Source organism: Cibotium barometz, chromosome 54 (assembly GCF_041138505.1).
Source record: "Cibotium barometz isolate CiBa-2024 chromosome 54, ASM4113850v1, whole genome shotgun sequence".
Lineage (NCBI taxonomy): Eukaryota > Viridiplantae > Streptophyta > Polypodiopsida > Cyatheales > Cibotiaceae > Cibotium > Cibotium barometz.
The window spans coordinates 8,299,655-8,318,890 of NC_141099.1; the positions used below are offsets into that span (position 1 = coordinate 8,299,655).

The following is a 19,236-nucleotide window of genomic DNA, read 5'->3' on the forward strand; positions in this document are numbered from 1 at the left end:
CGAGTAGCTATTGGTCAGCTTAGAGTCTCATCACATCGATTGGAGATCGAGACTGGCAGAGCAGCACGGATCCCCTGAGAGGAGAGGGTATGCAGATTGTGCAGAGAGGAGGTGGAGAGTGAGGAGCATTATGTATGCAGATGCAGAGCATATACAGCCATCAGAGAGAGATATCCCATTTTATTCAGAGAGCCACATTCCCTACGCCAGATCTTTGAGGCAGCAGACCAGCGCATACTGGGGAGATTCATTCTAGACATACAGCGTCACAGAGAGACATCATTACAGGCTCAGACAGCTCCAGAGGGGGTACGACAGACACAGATTACTACATTTTTTCAGAGATCCACCCCACTCCCAGCCCCTACACAGCAGGGAATTACTCTCCAGAGAGCAGAGACACTCAGAGCTTGCAAGAGACAGAGGACACCTGGCTTTTGGACACCACGCCTATACCAGAGAGAGATGACAGAGATCAGAGCTGAGTTTCACAGAGAGGGTGCGGAGCGACTGGCTCGCTTCAGAGCAGACCCAGGCATGTTCTTCAGGGCGCTGTGGACCTTCCATTGATGTATACCATTCTATACCCCCAGTATGGTACAGGATGGAGCTAGCTAGGTTGCATATCATGATTGTATACTCCATGCGTATAGCTTTGCATTCTCCTAGTAGTAGAGCTCCATCACCTCCCCCACTAATTGTACTTATTTTACACCCAGATTCAGCTTTTTTAGTTCAGTACTTTTTCATTTTGTTGGGATGACAGAGGATACCCCACACAGGTACACTGATTTGTCTCTTAGGCCGAGTTCGGTCTTTTGGAAGACGTTAATAAAATCTTTCTTTCTTTCTTTCTTTCTTTTGGAGACATGGACAGCACCAGAGAGCCCACTACCACCGAAGATGCGGTATTACAGAGACCACTTTATGAGCATCTCAGGGGATGGGTTTATACATCGACCGCGGTACATGGATGTATACATGCCACACAGCTCTCGCGTTGCTATTGGACAGCTACGAGTCTCATCACATCAGCTAGAGATAGAGGCAAGGAGAGCGGCACGGGTTCCCAGAGCTAAGCGGATATGCAGATTGTGCCACGAGGAGGTGGAGACTGAGGATCACTTTGTATGTAGATCCACCAGGGTGTCAGAGATAGATATGCAGGATTGTTTGAGGAGCACTCTTCACTACATCAGTTGATGGAGGCCTCGGACCAGCGACAACTTGGCAGACTACTCTTAGAGCTTCATTCTCGAGAGAGACTCCTCCAGACACCCGCTCCCACTAGGGGTGGGTGACAGTCCCAGCTCACAGATTTCTTCCAGAGAGCTATGCCAGTGCCAGCTGATGTACCACGTGGGGTGACCGCACAGAGAGCAAAGGAATTGAGAGCTAGGAGGAGACCTAGACAGACTAGACATAGAGCACCCCGACTCCGTCACCGAGAGATAGCAGCTATCCGAATGAGACACCAGATGGAGACGCAAGAGAGGCTAGCTCGCTTTCATTCAGACTCAGGGTACATGTTCACGCCATTCACAGCCTCAGCATCGGCGATGTATGATATCTTATATCCCTCTTATGGCACTGGATGGAGTTAGCCATAGATGTGCATAGCATGCTTGTACTACCCCTTCAGCATATAGAGATGCATCTTGCCTTAGCACTCCATCCACATCCCCACCCCCCCTTATATTGTTTGTATACGGGCTCCACCGATCCATGATGATTCACAGTTGTATCCAGACACATGCACACTTTTTCTTTTCTTTCTTTTCTTCCGATGACCGGAAGAACACAGTTGTATTATTTTTTGTCTCATAGGCCGACTTCGGCCTCTCGTAGACGTTAATATCTCTCTCTCTCTCTCTCTCTCTCTCTCTCTCTCTCTCTCAGAGGATCCACACGAAACCTATCTTGCTGCCAAACCAAGAGACGCACCTACTTCTTTACAAGATCAAACACAGACTTGGTGTGACCGAGAGATACCTAGATTGGGCGACCTTGAGAAACACAGATGAATACACATAAATAAACAAGGTTAGTACAAACAACATAAAAGGGTGCATGCAAGCTCACCACCCAACTTTAGGCTATGTCTGCAACCTCCTCCGATCCGGGAGCTAAGGTTTCACTCCCGTAGGCCAAGCCAATCAGACATGGTTCCATACCACTAGAGCTTGTCCTAGGAGACCCTCGGCAAGACCGCCTGTGATTCGCCATGTCGATGGCAGGATTATGCCTTCTTTCGTCTAGGCTCGGGCACATCTGTGCTAAGTCAACCCTGGCTATGGGGCACGTTTGTGCCAAGTTGACCTGGCCTCAGAAAACAAAACAAAAAACCAATAATAGTCAATAACAATAATAACCCATGGCATCACTTATATAGTGATAATTGCCACCATAAATACCATTTAGTCATAAATAGCCAGGTCACATGGATTTATTAATAATTGACCCTAGCCACCTGTATCTGCATGCTCTTCCTCTAATCTCAGGGTCCCCTAACCTTACCAGATTAAACCCTAATCCTAACGATTAGTGTTAGGTACGTAACAATTGTGCAGGCTTTAATAACCAAAAATTACACACACACAATTGTATTCAACAAAGTGTGCAAACACAAGTGCTTGGAAAGTGGAACAACATGGAACTTTGGCTGAACATGCACTTATGTAGGTGCCTGTTTTATTAAAGAAGGGGTGGGCACCCTCCCCATTTGTGGGGAGGTGTGAGGTAGCCCAATGGGTACCACCTTCCACCCCTCCTCTCTCTATCCCACGCCAATACTACAAAGCAAGAAAGGAAGAAAACGTTTTTTTTGGCAAAAACTGGCCGTACAGCGAATCTGTACATCCTAGAGTCACCGTACCTTCCTTGCCAGCTCTGTCCGTCCTTATGTACGTAAGAATTGCTGTACAATGTACCTGCTGCTTGATCATTCTGTACTGCTGAATCTGCTGCATGTACTGTGTGTACAGCCGCGTCATCATCATTTCTTGCTTTTGTTGCTTACGAGGGCGTGCAAATGTGATCGAGTTCGTGGAGAGAAGGGGAAAGCCTTAATAATACATTTATCACAAGGGGGGTTGGCCCTTTCTGGCCCTATTGCCAGTGTCATTTAATTTTCAACATTGCTATCTTCCCCCCTTCCAAGAAAAGATCCTTCGATCAGTTACCAAAATGCAGCCAAAAAATGGCTAAGTACATGACCCAGTCTCAATCACGGGAGACAGAAAAAACGGACGGGGACAGAGAGGCTCTTCTTCGTTGGCTGGCCGCTCTCAGAGGAAGGCTATCTCATTCAACTTTGCTATCTTGTATTGTGTTGTGCCATTTCATTCTTGCTTATTAGTATTAAAATAGTTCAAATCTATATCAAATACCATTAAGATGGCATTTTATAGAGATAATTTCCTCTGTTGACTACCTGTAGAGTGACCTTTCACAGACAATCCAAATAGCCATGAGGGAGCTCTAGACATTATCTCATAGGTTCCACATTGAGACTCAACGAGAGGTCGTGGCCACACGACATCATTGTGAGCTGAGACTCTACACACTTGAACCATTGAATTGGGCCATGTGTTGGGGTCCCATATCCGACTGCCCAGCCACCCAATTGGGGAGAAGTGTCCCTGCTACCCGGCAAAAATGGGTGCGCAAGGGGATGACCGCCCCTCATCTCTTCTTCCTTTATACTTTCTGATAAAGTCTTCCAACCTTGCATATGCGATCATTATCCTCTCAATTGCCATGTGTCACTCAAGGAGGGGGGTTTGATTACCTTTGCTTTTCAACACTTTCCCTTAATTGAACGTTTTACCACCGATGAACAGCCACCACAGTACAGCGATTGCACCGATGGTCAGATCTGTGCCACACCCCACCCAGTTGTGCTACTCCTGTCAACTCCAGCACACAACCAGGTCAAACAGGTGACTCATGTCTGACTCAACCATCCAGGTGCACATGGCCCAGCCCTAGCAGCAGTTTTTATGGATTTTGGTCTCATAGACCTTTTTGGTCTTTTTGCGGATGTAATTAATCTTTGTTTCTGTCTCCCTTTCTACCCATGACCTAGAACCTCTCTTCAGTCTCTTCTGGTTTGCAATAGATTTATTTAACTTTTGTTTACTGGCTGGATGGGGAAGCTAGAGTTTATTCAAACAAGGAAAAAAAAGAAACAAAATGTGGATGCCATATTTTTGTTTTGTTTCATCCATGATGGAGTTAAATGTCTATCCTTAGCTTTTTGGCTAGCGCTAAATGCTGCACTTTGGTTTCCTGTGATCAACAGACATGCTTGATTACTCACGTTTGCAGAAGTATGACACAAGTCCAATGGCTTTGCTTATGATATCTGGAAAATTAATTTGTCATTTGCTGTGCAGGACTAAGTTAGAAGAGCGAAAAAGCTGCCTGTATGCATTTGGCCAAGCAAGTCATGTGCACAAATTTGAATCTAATGGTACAAATTTTGGAGAAGTTCAGCAAGGCGGGAGTTTTGATTTTTATTGTAGCATTTTTGATGTTTTATCAATCTAATGTGGTGAACACATTGAGTCAGACAATGTTGAGTGTTCGTAGTCTTAATCAATGCTGATTCACCATTATGTGGTTTTATGTTGTCAAATGCAGAGAGTGCCATTGTGCATTTTGAGGCTCGTTCCAAGCTAGAAGACAGTACTGGGTTTACAAGGAGCCACAATTTTCTCCATGATGAGATCACCAATGAACAATTCACAAGGTGCTAGTTGGCCCAGATCTCTAATTATATATGTTTTTAAGCGTTGTGGTTGGTGTCAGGAGTAACCTCTACTTGCTTGTTTGGTTGGGAGTATATATTGTGTTTGTGATGAGTACGTTTGATGGCAGTGCACAAGAGCAGGCTTATTTTGCTTTCGCTGGACCATTGTTTACAGTGCACCCTCCCAATGGCTGGTCAGGCCCCCCCTTTGTGTCTTACAGATGAGAACAGAGGTAGAAAGGGCTACATACTGGTGGCTGTTGTTGAACTCCTGTGCACTTAACTGGGCCGCAGACTGGAGCACTTTTGTTGTGCACCTTGCTATAGGTTGTATCTGAAGTGTTGAAGTTTTTCAAGGTTATTGGACTCGTAGATCTACTGGTTCGCTGCTTTGGGAATGAATTCTTCGTTCTTTGCTGAAGTCTCCTAAGCTTGAGAGATGCCCTTTTTATGGCTTCGAACTAAATGGGAAAAAAATCATTTGCAAGACGGCCTTAGCCTTTTTTCCAAAATTTCACCTCACTAGCCTTGCATTCCCCATTTCCTTACTGAACCATACACCCTTGTGAAGGCGCTCTTCTAGTGTCTTCCTGGCTCATTAGCACCAAGTTTCATTGCACAAATGGCTGTTGATCCATAATGTATCCAGCCCTTGCTCCCATGGCTACTGTGATGTGGTACAATCTCTCCTTGGCATGCAACTTATTTGAAACTAATATGCTCACTAGTCACTCTATGGCCATCGTCCTGCCTTAACAAACCTTACATTAGGGCTTTCTGATGAGCCCATCCAGCCCCCAGCCCCCAGTCCATAGTAACGCATTTGAAATCTGGTCTGTGACCTGGAGTTCACAGAGTCTATACCAATGGAGCAATCAGCTTTGAAGATTTAGCTAGGAAGGTGTTGCCAGGTGTATATAATGCATCAAACATCAAGAGACACCAACCACTCATAATGTTCAACATCAATCAGTCATGGTGGCCATCTGTGCCTCACATAAATTGAGTCAAATCTAACTGTGATATACAAGACTTGACAGTTCATTTATCAGTCATAGCAAAGGAATGTTTTGAATTCGATCTACACCAAATATATGCTTAGATTGGTCTCCTTTGCAAAGTTTTCCTACTCTCATGCACTCTATACCTCTGCGCTTTCTGTACTCTCTTTACTATCACCACCAATTTGTATGTTTGCAGAAAGATTCATGGCTCCATCTACATATGTCTCTACGAAAGACCTTTCACAGCCTGCAAAGGATGTCGAAATCAAAGGTCAAGGCACAGGTTTGGCTCTCATAGAGGTGGCGGGTCTAATAAGGTTTTATGAGCAGGAGTTGCTGGAGGTCATTTCATCCCTTTCACTTTGCTGCACTTATATCTACACCTCCCTAATGAAGAGATTGGTGAGTCAGTTGCAAAGGAGATGCTGGCATGCTTTCCCATCAGCATCCAGAAATCAAATTCAAGCATTAAGCTACTAGCTCAGGGAGGAAGTGCCTTTCCATGCCTTTGCAGGCCACCGTGTAATCATCAAGGAGGAGGCTAGCACAATCACTGAGGTGTTGAAGAGTTTGTTTCACATTGAGAGTGGGGTCAAGACCAATTTTGCTCATATGCTTCACTTCATGAGCACATGATGGTGCAGATGGAAAAGGTACAGCCAAGTGACCAACATCTCTACAAGTGTGGCCAGCTCTGGGTGCCTTTTTACTAGAACATGATTGACACATTCAACTGGAAGAACGTGAAAAAAAGGTCCAGTATCTGCCATGGGAAGAAGGCGGCGGCTAAGAAAACCCTGTCCTTGGGAGCTTTGGGGTTAGAGAAGGGGAAGGACTTATAATACAGTGTAAACCAAAGTAACTAAGGTGAAGGCATCTGAGCAAACTTAGAAGAAAGATGAACAACGGCCACCACTGCCCAAGAAGACCACAACCTCGGCATCAAAGGCTGAGAAGATGAAGCAGCAGCAGGTAGCTGATTCGGAGCAAGCAGTGTTAAGGGTTTTTTTTGTGTTGATTTTTGTGATCAATAGACTTGTGGAGCCTTAGGGATGAAGTGATTCCGAGCTATCCCATAGCTCATCAATAAAACACTAACAGTCCAGAAGGTTTGATTAGCCTTTCTAACAAATGTATGTGATTTGCAAGGTTCATTTCTTTAAGGAAATTTCTCATGATAGAATAGGGGAGGTGAATAGAAGTTATCCGTGGATTGAACGTCTTAAAGAATAAGTGCATCGAAAGACTTCTTGGCTAGAGAAGTGGTCCTCTCGAAGAAGAATTCTCCTAGAGAATGGGTCCTTGGGAATTTCTACTAAAGAACAGGTTGTGACTTTCCTGTGAATGGGTCTACCACACCCACATGTATGTAAGGGCCTCCATGTCATCATCATGGGGGATTGAGATGAATAAGAGGCAATATGTTTGAAGGTGGTTGAGAAGTTGTGTATGATACAATGTGCCTGCTCTCTGGGTTCTTCGGCGATTGTTCTTTTTCAGCCTTTGTATTAATGAGAAGAGTACCTGGAGAGTATTTCGTATGAAACAATGTGTCTGCTCTATAGGTTCTTCCGATTGTTCTTTTTCAGCCATTGTATTAATGAGAAGAGCTATTCCATAGCTCATCACTAAAACACTAACAGTCTAGAAGGTTTGATTAGCCTTAAAAACAAATGTATGTGAGTTGCAAGGTTCATTTCTTTAAGGTGATTTCATAGGGGAGGTGAATAGAAGTTATCCGTGGATTGAATGTCTTAAAGAATAAATGCATTGAAAGACTTCTTGGCTAGAGAAGTGGTTCTCTCTCGAAGAATTCTCCTAGAGAATGGGTCCTTTGGAATTTCTACTAAAGAATGGGTATGTTTGACTTCCCTGTGACTGGGTCTACCACACCCACATGTATATAAGGGCCTCCATGTCATCATCATGGGGGATTGAGATGAGTAAGAGGAATATGTTTGAAGGTGGTTGAGAAGTTGTGTATGATACAGTGTGCCTGCCCTCTAAGTTCTTCTAATTGTTCTTTTTCAGCCTTTGTATTAATGAGAAGAGCACCTAGAGATTGATTTATATGAAACAATTTGTCTGCCCTCTGGCTTCTTCCGATTGTTCTTTTTCAGCCATTGTATTAATGAGAAAAGCACTTTTCTTGCACCTAGAGAGTGTTTTTGTCATTTTTGGGAACCAAGGTCTTACCTATGTGTGAACCCACTCTTATGAGTGAGGAAGTATGTGTGTGTGTGAACCGCCTCTTGGAGGGGTATCAATAATATCTAGATGTTTGTGTGATGTGACATAAGTAGTGATGTCAGAAGGAGAACCTTTGTACTTAAAGGTACAACCGTACATGTACTTCATTGAAAATTAATCAGGCAAGCATTTTCAATCATTTTGTCTACTGTTGTTTGAATTGTGTTATATCTCTTACTTGCTCGACATGCTTGAGAGAGGTGTACCCTCTATGAGGATGATGTGCCCCTGGTGCTTCATATTCTCAGGCACTCCATGATGAGATTCTCTTGGACTAATGCTTATATATGCCATGTACTCCCACATGATGATCATTGTATGAGCTTCTACTTTTAGAGAGCTATGTTAGTTGCACTTGTTTTGTTTTCCTTTTCCATGATGAGACATACCATGGATAGCAGCCATCTTCATCACATTTGTTCCCCGCCATCGCTCGACTGTGCAGCCCTTTGACGCCATAAGGTTTTAATAACCTTATATCATAAAGCCACATGTGCTGTTGGCGTCATCTTCAGCATGTTGCTGTCATTTTGCTCTCGTTTGCAGACTGTGGTCCCTGTGCACGAGCTTGCTAAGCTAAGCTAAGCATTAAGCTTAGCTACCTTCTTCTGCTGCCAGAAACCAGCAAGCAAAATCGCCATCTGCTGCTGTTGATGTAGCCGTCTTTCTCATCTCACGCACCTAACAAAGCTGCCGACCAGCATATTAGAGGAAGAAAGAGCATGAAGGTGCATACAAACATATCAGCACACAAGGGGGAGCCTGCATGAATCAACAGAAAAAATTACATCAGGAAAGGTACATAAAAATCAGTTTGGGGCTTTTCATTTTTTTAGCAAATCTTGCTTAATCAGAGCATTAAACCCTAATTTATCAATTATTTTCAAAATTGAGGGTGCATTACAAGCATTAGAGTGTTGCTACAACTCCTTGTAGTATCATTTCCAAAAAGCCCTAATTTTTGGAAAATCCTAATTTGAAAAATCCTGACCCTAATTTTTGTAAAAAGGTAGACACTGGCTCAAGCATTATAAGATCTAGGATCCCCTTCCCTTATCATGGCCTCCCACATGTTCATTGAAAAATTCAACGGGAAGAGTTTTCACACCTGAGAGACTAAGCTTAAATTTAGTTTGATGAGAGAAGGGCTATGGCCTTTCATTGAGAGGAGGAAAAGATGCCTGAAGTAGAAGGTGAAGCCGAGAGAGCTTGGAAGCTCCGGGATTAGAAAGCCTTTGGCCTCATAGCCTTAGGTCTGTTCGACAATTTCTTCATACACCATGTTGCTGATCTCCCGACTTTCAAAGAAGCCTATGAGATGTTGGATAAGCTCTTTGGAGCACAGAGGGAAAGAACTTTAAGGTCTCTTTGCAGCTAGAGTTATATGGCGTGATGATGCATCTAATCACATGAGAGCTTCGACACTCATGTGAACAAGATGAAGTCCATGATGAACCAGCTTGTTGCAGTAAAAGCCAACGTGGAAGAAGATGTGGCTGTAGCTGTTCTTTTCAAGTCAATGTCAATTTCTGAAGACCCCTACGGAAACCTTATCTCCACACTAAAAAATGTCCTAAACCTCTCCTTGGAAGGAGTCATTAACTCCCTCAAAGAAGAAGAGAAGTTCAAGAACAAGGTCATAGGAGGGGATAACTCCTCCTTCACAAAGAGGAACTTGAAAGGGACAAAGTGTTCCCTTTGTGGTAGGAACAATCATGCAGAGAAGGATTTTTATTCAAAGAAGCCATGCAAACATTGTGGGAAAAACAACCACAATGAAAAGTATTGCTTTCACAAAAAATGAAGATGCCAATATTATTGAGGAGATAGAGCCTTGCACATAGGAGGCCAACTATTGTGTTGATGATTGGGTTTTTTAAAGTCCAAAATATGTCTTGTATTCTATTCAGTTGTGTGTGTGACCTAATCCTGTGTGTACTTTACCCAAGGGATATCCCATAATTGGCCTATGGAACTAGAGCCACGTGAATTATCCTTGACCAAGAAAAGTGGCATGAGCCTATGAAACTAGAGCCATGTGAATTATCCTTGACTAGGAAAAATGGCATAAGAAACCATGATCCTAGATTTATTCTTGACAGTATGAGGTAATCCCTTGAGGGGGGGATTGTTGGGAATCAAGGTCTTACCTGCGTGTGAATCCACTCTTAGGAGTTAGGAAGTATGAGTGTCTGTGAACCACCTCTTAGAGGGATATCAATAATATCTATATATTTGTGTGTGATGTGACATAAGCAATGATGTTAGGAGAAGAACCTTTGTACTTAGAAAAGGTACATGTACTTCATTAAAAATTAATCAGGTAAGCATTGTCAATCATTTTGTCTATTGTTGTTTGAATCGTGTTTTATCTCTAGAAACAACTGCAAGCTGAGGTGCGACAAGAGATGGAAGCCTCGCAACATGCATGGAGAAATGTATGGAATTATGCAAGGAAGAGATGCACAAGTATGGTAAAGAGGAAGGAGAGCTAGCCACACAAGAGTTGCGAGACTCCAATGCCAAACTTGAGGCGGAACTAGAGAAGGCTAAGAAGGCAATCACAGCAGAGATTCAAGAGGCCAAATCAGGATTCCGAGAGGAGCATGCAGGCCTCCAAAAAGACATGGAAGCAACCAAAGAAGAGTTTGGAGAAACCTCCAAATGGGTTGAGGTTGTGAAAAAGCAAAAAACAGTCCACACCCCTCCTTAATCATCATTAGAGCAATGCTCCTCCTTGATGAGATATGTTTAAAAACTGAGGCCCTTGGATGTTTAAGATGTTGGCTCAATTCCTATATGCTCGGATTTCAATAGAATACCATGAAGAGGGAGATCTCAATTGATTAGTAAAAAGGGGTAAAAAGGGAAAATATTAGATTTTTGCTAAAGGTGTTTCTAATCCTATTTTAATCCTATGGCTTAGTAATCCTAATGGGGATGAACTAGGCTTTGATACCACCGTTAGGTTGTGGTTTAGAGGGCTTAGGGTGGATAAGGCATTATGATTAAGCATGGTGTACACTAAGCAAGAAAGATTATGACAAATGGATTAAGCACGTTGTACTTAGGGTGGATAGGACATTATGATTAAGCATGGTGTACACTAAGCAAGAAAGATTAAGTAAGTGACAATTGGATTAAGCTAATGACACAAGGGATTAAGCAAATGACAAAAGGGACTAAACATAAGCAAGAGTATTATCTCCATTGATTCATTGCCATTAAATAGGCTATCAAGTACATGCAGATAAACTCAAGAAATTTGAGCTTTTGGAGTAGCTTGGTATTAATTCAAATCTCCCCCATTTTCTCCACAACCATCTCCTTGCATGTAGGGTCAAAATTGGCTACATCTACTTTGCGGTGAATGTGATCATGGTTATTACCAAGATTCTTTTACAAATGACCTTTGATATTTTGAACCTTTCCTGACTCTTTGATTGATGAGTGATTATTCTCTTTTTCCAATATATTAGAGTCGAAGTTAATGTGTTTCATCCGCATTCCTTGAACTTTGCTATTTTCTTGGCCATGAATTGTGAGAGGAAAAATAGATTTCCAAAAGAGGCAAGGAATTCCGAACATCAAAGCTAGAAATCGGAATTCATCTTAAAGAAATTCGACAAACCCAAGGACAACAAGAGTGCCAAGAGGGTTGATGCTTCCAACAAGCCTAATGAAGGGGACTCCAAGTTTCACATCATTCGATGTTAGAGGTGCAACAAAGAAGGCCATATTGCAACTACAGATTGTTTAGAGAAGAAGTGCAACGTGGCAAAGTTGCACATGATCGAGGACAATGAGGAGGACGGCTCATTCAAGCAAGAGGGTAACAATGCTCATGAGTATTTCGACTATGAAGGTAGAAGAAAATCTCGTTGTCTTTTGAGAATGAAAGGGACTATTAATGGTAAAGATGTTACTATTTTGCATGGTGATGGTTGCACACGATTTTATATGAGATTGCTTAACCTAGAGTATGTTCCCTGGCATTATAAGGTTAAAGGTGCTTTCACTAGCACAAAGTATAATTGCACTAAGGTAGTGAAAGATGTAGGTCTATGCATCAAGCCTTATGAGAAGGAAAGGAATTTCGTAGTAGCACCTTTGCAACGGGTAGACATCATTTTAGGTATGCCTTGGAGACATCAATATAAACCTCAGATTGACTATGATACACATACTATGTGGATTACCAAAGATGGTAAGGGTTTGTTTCTAGGGGGTCAAATGAAAGAAGAGCTTAGCCCTTTGCTTAGCCACACCCAGGCGAGGAGAGCTTTAGGTAAGAGGGAGAAACTTGTACGATGTTGGTTAACAAGGTTACAACCATGGAAACTACACGTGCTGTCCCTCACAACAAGCATTCCTCTCTAAGTTCAAGGATTGTTTCTTAGAGGAATTGTCTCTTGGACTACCACATTCTAGACCCGAAGATTACAAGACTTAAGTTCTTCCAAGTAATACACCACCTTGCAAAGCACCTTATAGAGTCAATAAAAAATCCAACGTTAGATAGAAGTACTTTCGAGAGGTTTGATTAGACCTAGTAGCTCACCTTATGATGCTCCTGTACTGTTGCTATATATGTATAGGTTGTAGAGCCCTAAACAAGATTACGGTAAACAATAGGTACCCCATTCCTAGAGTTGATTTATTGCATAAATTGAGAGGGGCTAGGGTACTTAGCAAGATTGACTTTAAGTCCGGCTATCATCAAGTAAGAATGGCTGAGGAGGATGTGTGTAAGACTGCGTTCAAGACTCCGTCTGGTCGTTATGAGTTTTTGACAATGTCCATTGGACTTAAAAAATGCGTATGATGAATCACATATTCTTGAAACATTAAAGATTTTGTGGTCGTATTCTTTGATGGTATACTAGTCTTCGGCAAAAATATTGAGAATATAAGAAACATATGGAGCTAGTGTTCTCTCTTTTGAAAGAATACCAACTCTATTTCACTCCCAAGAAGAGGAGTTTCTTTCAAGATAAAATTGAGTACTTTGGCCACACAGTCTTAGCCAAAGGTGGATCCAAAGAAGATTTTCACTTGGCTAGACCTCGTGATATACACAATTTACGATCATTCTTGGGATTATTCAGCTATTATAGGAAATTTCAACAACTTTGCTTACATTGCACATTTATTGACATGTCTCTTAAAAAAGGTTAAACAATTTCATTGGACCAAGAGACATGATAGATCTTTTCAAGCTTTGAAAGAAGTTCTTACTCATGTCTGTGTGTTACAAATACTTGACTTTACTAGACCATTCTTTGTAGTTGTGACAGATGCGAGTGGCTATTGGATTGAGGAAGTCCTTGTTATCCCTTAGCATAATTATGAGAGCCGTAAGTTTGAACCATCAGAGTGCAACTATAGTACATATGACAAGGAGTTGACTGTTGTAGTACAAGCTCTTAGGATTTGGAAATATTATCTTATGGGTTCTGAATCCCTAACCAAGATTGATCAATAGAGTATTAAATACTTTCTCTCTCAATCCTTGATTTTAGAGAGACATGGGTATCTTTTATTCAGAGTTTTCTGCCCATGATAAATCAACTTGGCAAGGAAAACGTAGTGGCAGATGCTCTAAGTAGTAGACCGAACATCAATTATATCCCAGCCATAGAGAGTTCACCCTTTGAAGCTATGAAGGATTCCTATTATGTATTGATTATTTATTTTCATAAACATAATATAAGTTAGAAGAGTCCTTAGATTGCCAATGAGGTGATAGCACAAGTGGTGAAGGTGTTTGCCTAGGACCAAGAGGTTTCTGGGTTCAAAACCCCCCTTGGTGCTTCCTCGGCGGCATCGCCTACGGGTTGATAAATAAGCGCCTACGGGCAGCTGTCTATGGATGGTGAAATTTGGTAACTATGGGAGGATCTTGGGCCAAAGGCCAGTTGAAAAAAAAAACGAAGAGTCCTTAGATTTACTTTTTGAAGATTATACTAAAAGATACCATCTCTTTGGGCTAATTCTGGAGAAATATAAAAAATTTCTGTGTGGGAAAGTGCAATCACTCATGTGGGGGGGAGATTACACTCAATGTTTGTCTTGTGTTATTTTTCTTCATGCTTTTATGTGCTTTGCCATGGTTTGATTTATTTACACATGGTCATTCAATTCTAGTTCAAAAGGTAAGTGTGTGGTGAGAGATTACTCGTGCCAAGATCCTGTCAGATTTTGTGGCGATCTTGCTTGGACAGTTTCAGGTTTGTGGTGAGGGTTTTCTTGGAGGGAAACTTTCAAGGTTCTTTTTGGGCATCATGTGCTAGGCCAGAGTGATGCTTAAGTACCATTTCTTCTTTAGTGGGTAAGTTCTTGAAAGATCAAAGTTTGCATCATCATGGATTGTCTACGTGCAGAGATGCAACTTCATGAGTTGTAGTGGAACTCTTTTTGGAGGAGTACGGAAGATTCATGGTGAAGCTCGGTCATTTTGACAAGTGGGATTTGTTGAAATATACAAGTGAATAAGGTGTGTGTGGGAACAAGCCCTTGGTTAGAGGCTGTAAAAGAGGATGTGTAAATGTGAAAAAACCTGTGAAAAGGTGAGAAGAATCTACTGGGAGAGAATAAAGGGTAGCATGAGAAGATTTAGGAAGTGTGGAGATATTCTGGGAGGTATTCTGGGAAAAGTGAAGAGGTGGAGAGAATCAAGCAAAAGAGGTGGAGTGAATCAAGGAGAAATCAATGGGATTAGATGCTTTGATGTAAACTCTATAAATTGAGGCATTGGCCTAATGAGAATTTGCTGGTTTTTGATTATCCATGTCTACATTAAGCTATTTGTTAATTACTCACTAATCTCGTCTTAATTATTTGCTAATCACTTTGTTAATGATAGTTCTAGTATTTGATCCACCATAGCTCATCACGTAAGACAAGAGGCAGAATAATGTAATTTCTGGTAAAATTGTGCTGATAAAATTGTGATAATCATCATTTTGCATTTAACCCTTGGTTAATGCCTATAAATCTCACTCAAATTCAAGATTATTCACAGCCAGAGTTGCATTTGGGAATGTGCATAAGAATGAATGCTATACGCATTATGTATTGGGCACATTACATCAGTGTAAATATGGGATCAGACACTGCCCTTGTCCAGAATAAGGCAAGAGGTAAGACCTCCCGCATAGATTTGGGTTTGCATTGCATAATGATATAAGATAAACATCAAAAACCCAAAAGAACTGTCAGCAAAACATTTAAACATGTTGCTCACATGGAGCAAGAAGACCTGACGGACAAGCTCATGGCCCCAGCCATGAAAGAAGAAGAACATCTCCTTCCAAGAGGAAGATCCACACCAAGAAGATCTAGAAGAAAAGCTGAAGGAAGACATGGACACGAGAAGAGAAGCTGTCCCAAGAAGACTGAAAGAAGAGACGGACGCGTGGAGAGAAGCTGCCACGACAAGAAGACTGAAGACAAGAGAAGATGTGAGGCTCCAAAGAGTGAGGAGCCATGTGAAAATCTCTGAGAGAGAGAGAGAGAGAGAGACCCCACAACCCAATGTAACCTACCCCAACAAAGTAAAACCACCTCTGAGCCACCAATGATGTAGGCCACGTGGTAGATAGATGTATGTGTGAGCACTTTAGTCAAGGTCGCGGGCACTTGTAGTAGCCTTGGACACATAGAGAGAGAGAGTGTCAAGAACTATGAGTTTAGGGACTTGAGGCACTGGTCGCAGGCTATCAAGTAAGAGAGAAACTTGGTACAGGGTCCAGGTGTGCTAAGTTAACTTGAGGGGAGGTGTGCTAGACACTGGTCGCGGACTATCAAGTAAGAGGGAAACTTGGTATAGGGTCTAGGTGTTCTAGGAGTATTCACTTGAGGGGAGGTGTTGAAATATACAAGTGAATAGGGTGTGTGCGGGAACAAGCCCTTGGTTAGAGGCTGTAAAAGAGGATGTGTAAATGTGAAAGAACCTGTGAAAAGGTGAGAAGAATCTACTGGGAGAGAATAAAGGGTAGCATGAGAAGATTTAGGAAGTGTGGAGATATTCTGGGAAAAGTGAAGAGGTGGAGAGAATCAAGCAAAAGAGGTGGAGTGAATCAAGGAGAAATCAGTGGGATTAGATGCTTTGATGTAAACTCTATAAATTGAGGCATTGGCCTAATGAGAATTTGCTGGTTTTTTATTATCCATGCTTACATTAAGCTATTTGTTAATTACTCATTAATCTCGTCTTAATTATTTGCTAATCACTTTGTTAATGATGTTGATTCTAGTATTTGATCCACCATAGCTCATCACATTGCTCTAATTTCAACAGGATCAATTTGGAGTTGTTTCTTAAGGGGTAGACTTAATGGTAAATACCAAGGCCAACCTGATAAAGTGATGAGAGATTGGATATTAATTTCTGAGTCTCAAGATTGTACAGTGGACTGTTTATTCAGAAAAACTCTCTTTTGTGGAACATACGGTTGTTGAGATAACTTATGGTAACATGATGCCTTGAATGAAGATGCTTTTATATGGCCTGAGCAGTTGGAGAGTTTGGAGAAAAGATCATAAAAGAGGATTTCACAGCATGTAAAGAGAAGCCAAGCACTTCAACTGAGTCACTGCTAATGTCAGATAATCCATTTGCTCGGCTAAAGGTGTGTTGGCCAGTCTTTAAAACGGTTTAGTTTCTCAAACAACCAGGGTAGCCGAAGCACTCTATGCAGATTCAAGTGCTGGACAAGCGGCCTGAGTACTAGCTAACAGAGGACAAAACAAATATTGAGGAAGAATTCAGGAGGACCATTAACTTGGATTCTTTAGCAAAGGACCGGGATGCCCTAATGAGTTTCTTAGCGAACTAGAGCAAAATGGATGCAAGAGGCTGTATAAGATCCTGTGAAAGTTCTAAGTGGTCACTGGTCAGTGGCTAGAAGGGCTGCGTATGTCAAATTTGAGGTCTTGGGTAGTCTAATGAGAACCTAGCTTCGTTTGAGTTTGTTAATACTTTTTAGTCATTTAATCATTCTTTGGTGTTGGTGGGAGCATTTGTAGAAGGTGATACAATGTGTCACACGAGTTTGCTCAGTAGCATACTGATTTCTGGTGCTACAGGAATATCCAATTCTTTGGTGTCGATTCTCAAATGCAGGTGCACAATGCCTTTGTTGTTGTTGTGGGGCTTGGCGGTGTAGGGAGCCATGCAGCTGCTATGTTGGCCCGATCAGGCATAGGAAGACTTCGACTTGTGGACTTTGATCAGGTGTGTTGTGTGTGTGTGCACACACGCGCATGTAGCTAAGGTCTCTTTTGATATGTAATTGGTAAGCAAAGAGAACAGAATCTGCGTCTGGCAATTCTTTTCAATACCCTTATGTAAATTGGCTTGCTTCACACAGGTTTCTTTATCGTCTCTAAATCGACATGCAGTTGCAACACGAGCTGATGTCGGGTTGCCGAAGGCTGTTTGCTTGCGTGATCACATACTTGAGATCTTTCCGGAATGTCAAGTGGATGCCCGCGTACAAATGTATGACAGTTCAAGTGAAGATGACATTCTAGGGGGTCAACCTGACTTTGTGCTTGATTGCATTGACAACATTGATACCAAGGTACGTAAAGACACTTAATTGAAATTGTTTATATTATATGCATGCATGCGTTACAACACATACAAGCACACATGGTATGCGTACACACAGTTGGGTTCATGCACATGTGTACCAGGGCATGCACTCACTCCATGTCACTGGATATTTAGGCTGCACAGTCTACAATGTTGCATGGAGTGCCTGAATTATTTTCCAGATTTGTAGAGGTTATTGCAGTTCTACAGGGGTGTCAGAAGATGCTAATAGATCATCAAAGCAATCCCTTGTATTCTACAACCTTACTTTTGGGTGAGCTTGCAGTCATGATTTTGAATAGCATGTTAAGGCAACTTTGGTAGCCTTTATAGCATATGGCACATTCATGCACACACACACACACACATGCACACACTTGCTTACTTTCAAGTGTTGATTGGACAGGTGGCACTCCTTGCAGCAGCTGTAAGAAGAGGGTTGAAGTTGTTATCTGCAACAGGAGCTGGTGCCAGGGCGGATCCCACTCGCATTCGGATAGCAGATTTAAGTGAATCATCCGATGATCCTCTTTCTCGCTCAGTAAGCATTAGGGAGGTCAATTCAGGACTAGTTATTAATCTAAATTGACTGCCATTAAATAATTATTATGTGGAGAAGCTTCTCTTGCAAGAGTTGAATACAAGTTTTCTAAAATGAGCTGACCTGGGACATTTCAGGTAAGGCATCGATTGAGGAGAGAGCATGGAATAGATTCTGGAGTACCTGTCGTGTTTTCTACTGAAAAGCCTAAAGTAAAATTGCTTCCTTTTAGAGCTCCTAATGGGGACGATGTAGATCCTTTAGATTATCAAGTAGGACATCTTTTCCCTTGCATGCTTTTCCTCCCCTCTCCTCTTTTTTTTTTGCTAGTTTGCTTTGTTTTCATTTTTCTTTTAATATCAAGGTTTTTTGAAAAAGATTTAAGGTTGCATTATTTATTGTTATAAACACGAGATATTAAGGGCACAAGGAGAAGACAAGCAGCATTATGTGTGACCGGTGAGCATAGATCTTAAGATCTTAACTATAAACTTAATTAATAACACAATTGAACCACAAAAGAAATGCCATAAAACACCAAGTCTAACAACACTGCATTGGGGTCAAAGATCATCCCCCCTACCCCTCTCCCCCCTTTGAGGGAGATGAGGGTGCCTCATTGGCAACTCCAACAGGATGCAGCAGACAGGTGGAACGGTGGTCCATTCCTCACTATGGGATCAGACTAGCTATCATGGCACTACAAGCCTCCAGTTTTAATGTACTACACCCCCCCAGCTCCCCCCCAACACACACACACACATAACCCCCCCAAAAAAGGTCTTCTCAAAGAGAGTAGATGGCTGTCAAATCAGCCTCATTCTGACGGTACAGCAGCACAAAAGGCTCATACAGAAGCATGAAAGGTACCATATGGTCGTACAGTAGTAATGAGCATTAGAGGTGCAGCTTCATAACAATTGACCTATTTACGAGTGAGCGGCTATTTATATGTTGGCTGAGGCTATATAAGTGAAGTGAGCCTATTGTGTGTGGACAACCGTATTGTTTTGTATCCTACCGGTGTGGTCAGATGGTGGGAGGTCTGTGCCTAGGCCTGGGACATGGTCCAAGGAGGCCTTAGCCC

General features: G+C 42.1%; 1 protein-coding gene across 4 annotated transcripts in view; it reads left to right on the forward strand.

The window, feature by feature from the left end:
• The window catches only part of LOC147607825 (NAD(P)-binding Rossmann-fold superfamily protein), a 109,943-nt gene that overhangs the window by 31,259 nt on the left and 59,448 nt on the right, over positions 1-19,236 (forward strand). For 2 of the 4 annotated variants that reach the window (XM_086789584.1, XM_086789582.1), the window contains exons 2-7: positions 4,398-4,474; positions 4,645-4,753; positions 17,098-17,245; positions 17,382-17,594; positions 18,015-18,149; positions 18,287-18,421. In XM_086789584.1, the coding sequence (XP_086645710.1) occupies positions 4,398-4,474; positions 4,645-4,753; positions 17,098-17,245; positions 17,382-17,594; positions 18,015-18,149; positions 18,287-18,421 (817 nt within the window). Of the gene's footprint in view, positions 1-4,397; positions 4,475-4,644; positions 4,754-5,953; positions 6,730-17,097; positions 17,246-17,381; positions 17,595-18,014; positions 18,150-18,286; positions 18,422-19,236 lie in introns of those variants that run through there. The other 2 variants (XM_086789583.1, XM_086789585.1) reach the window with 2 other exon arrangements.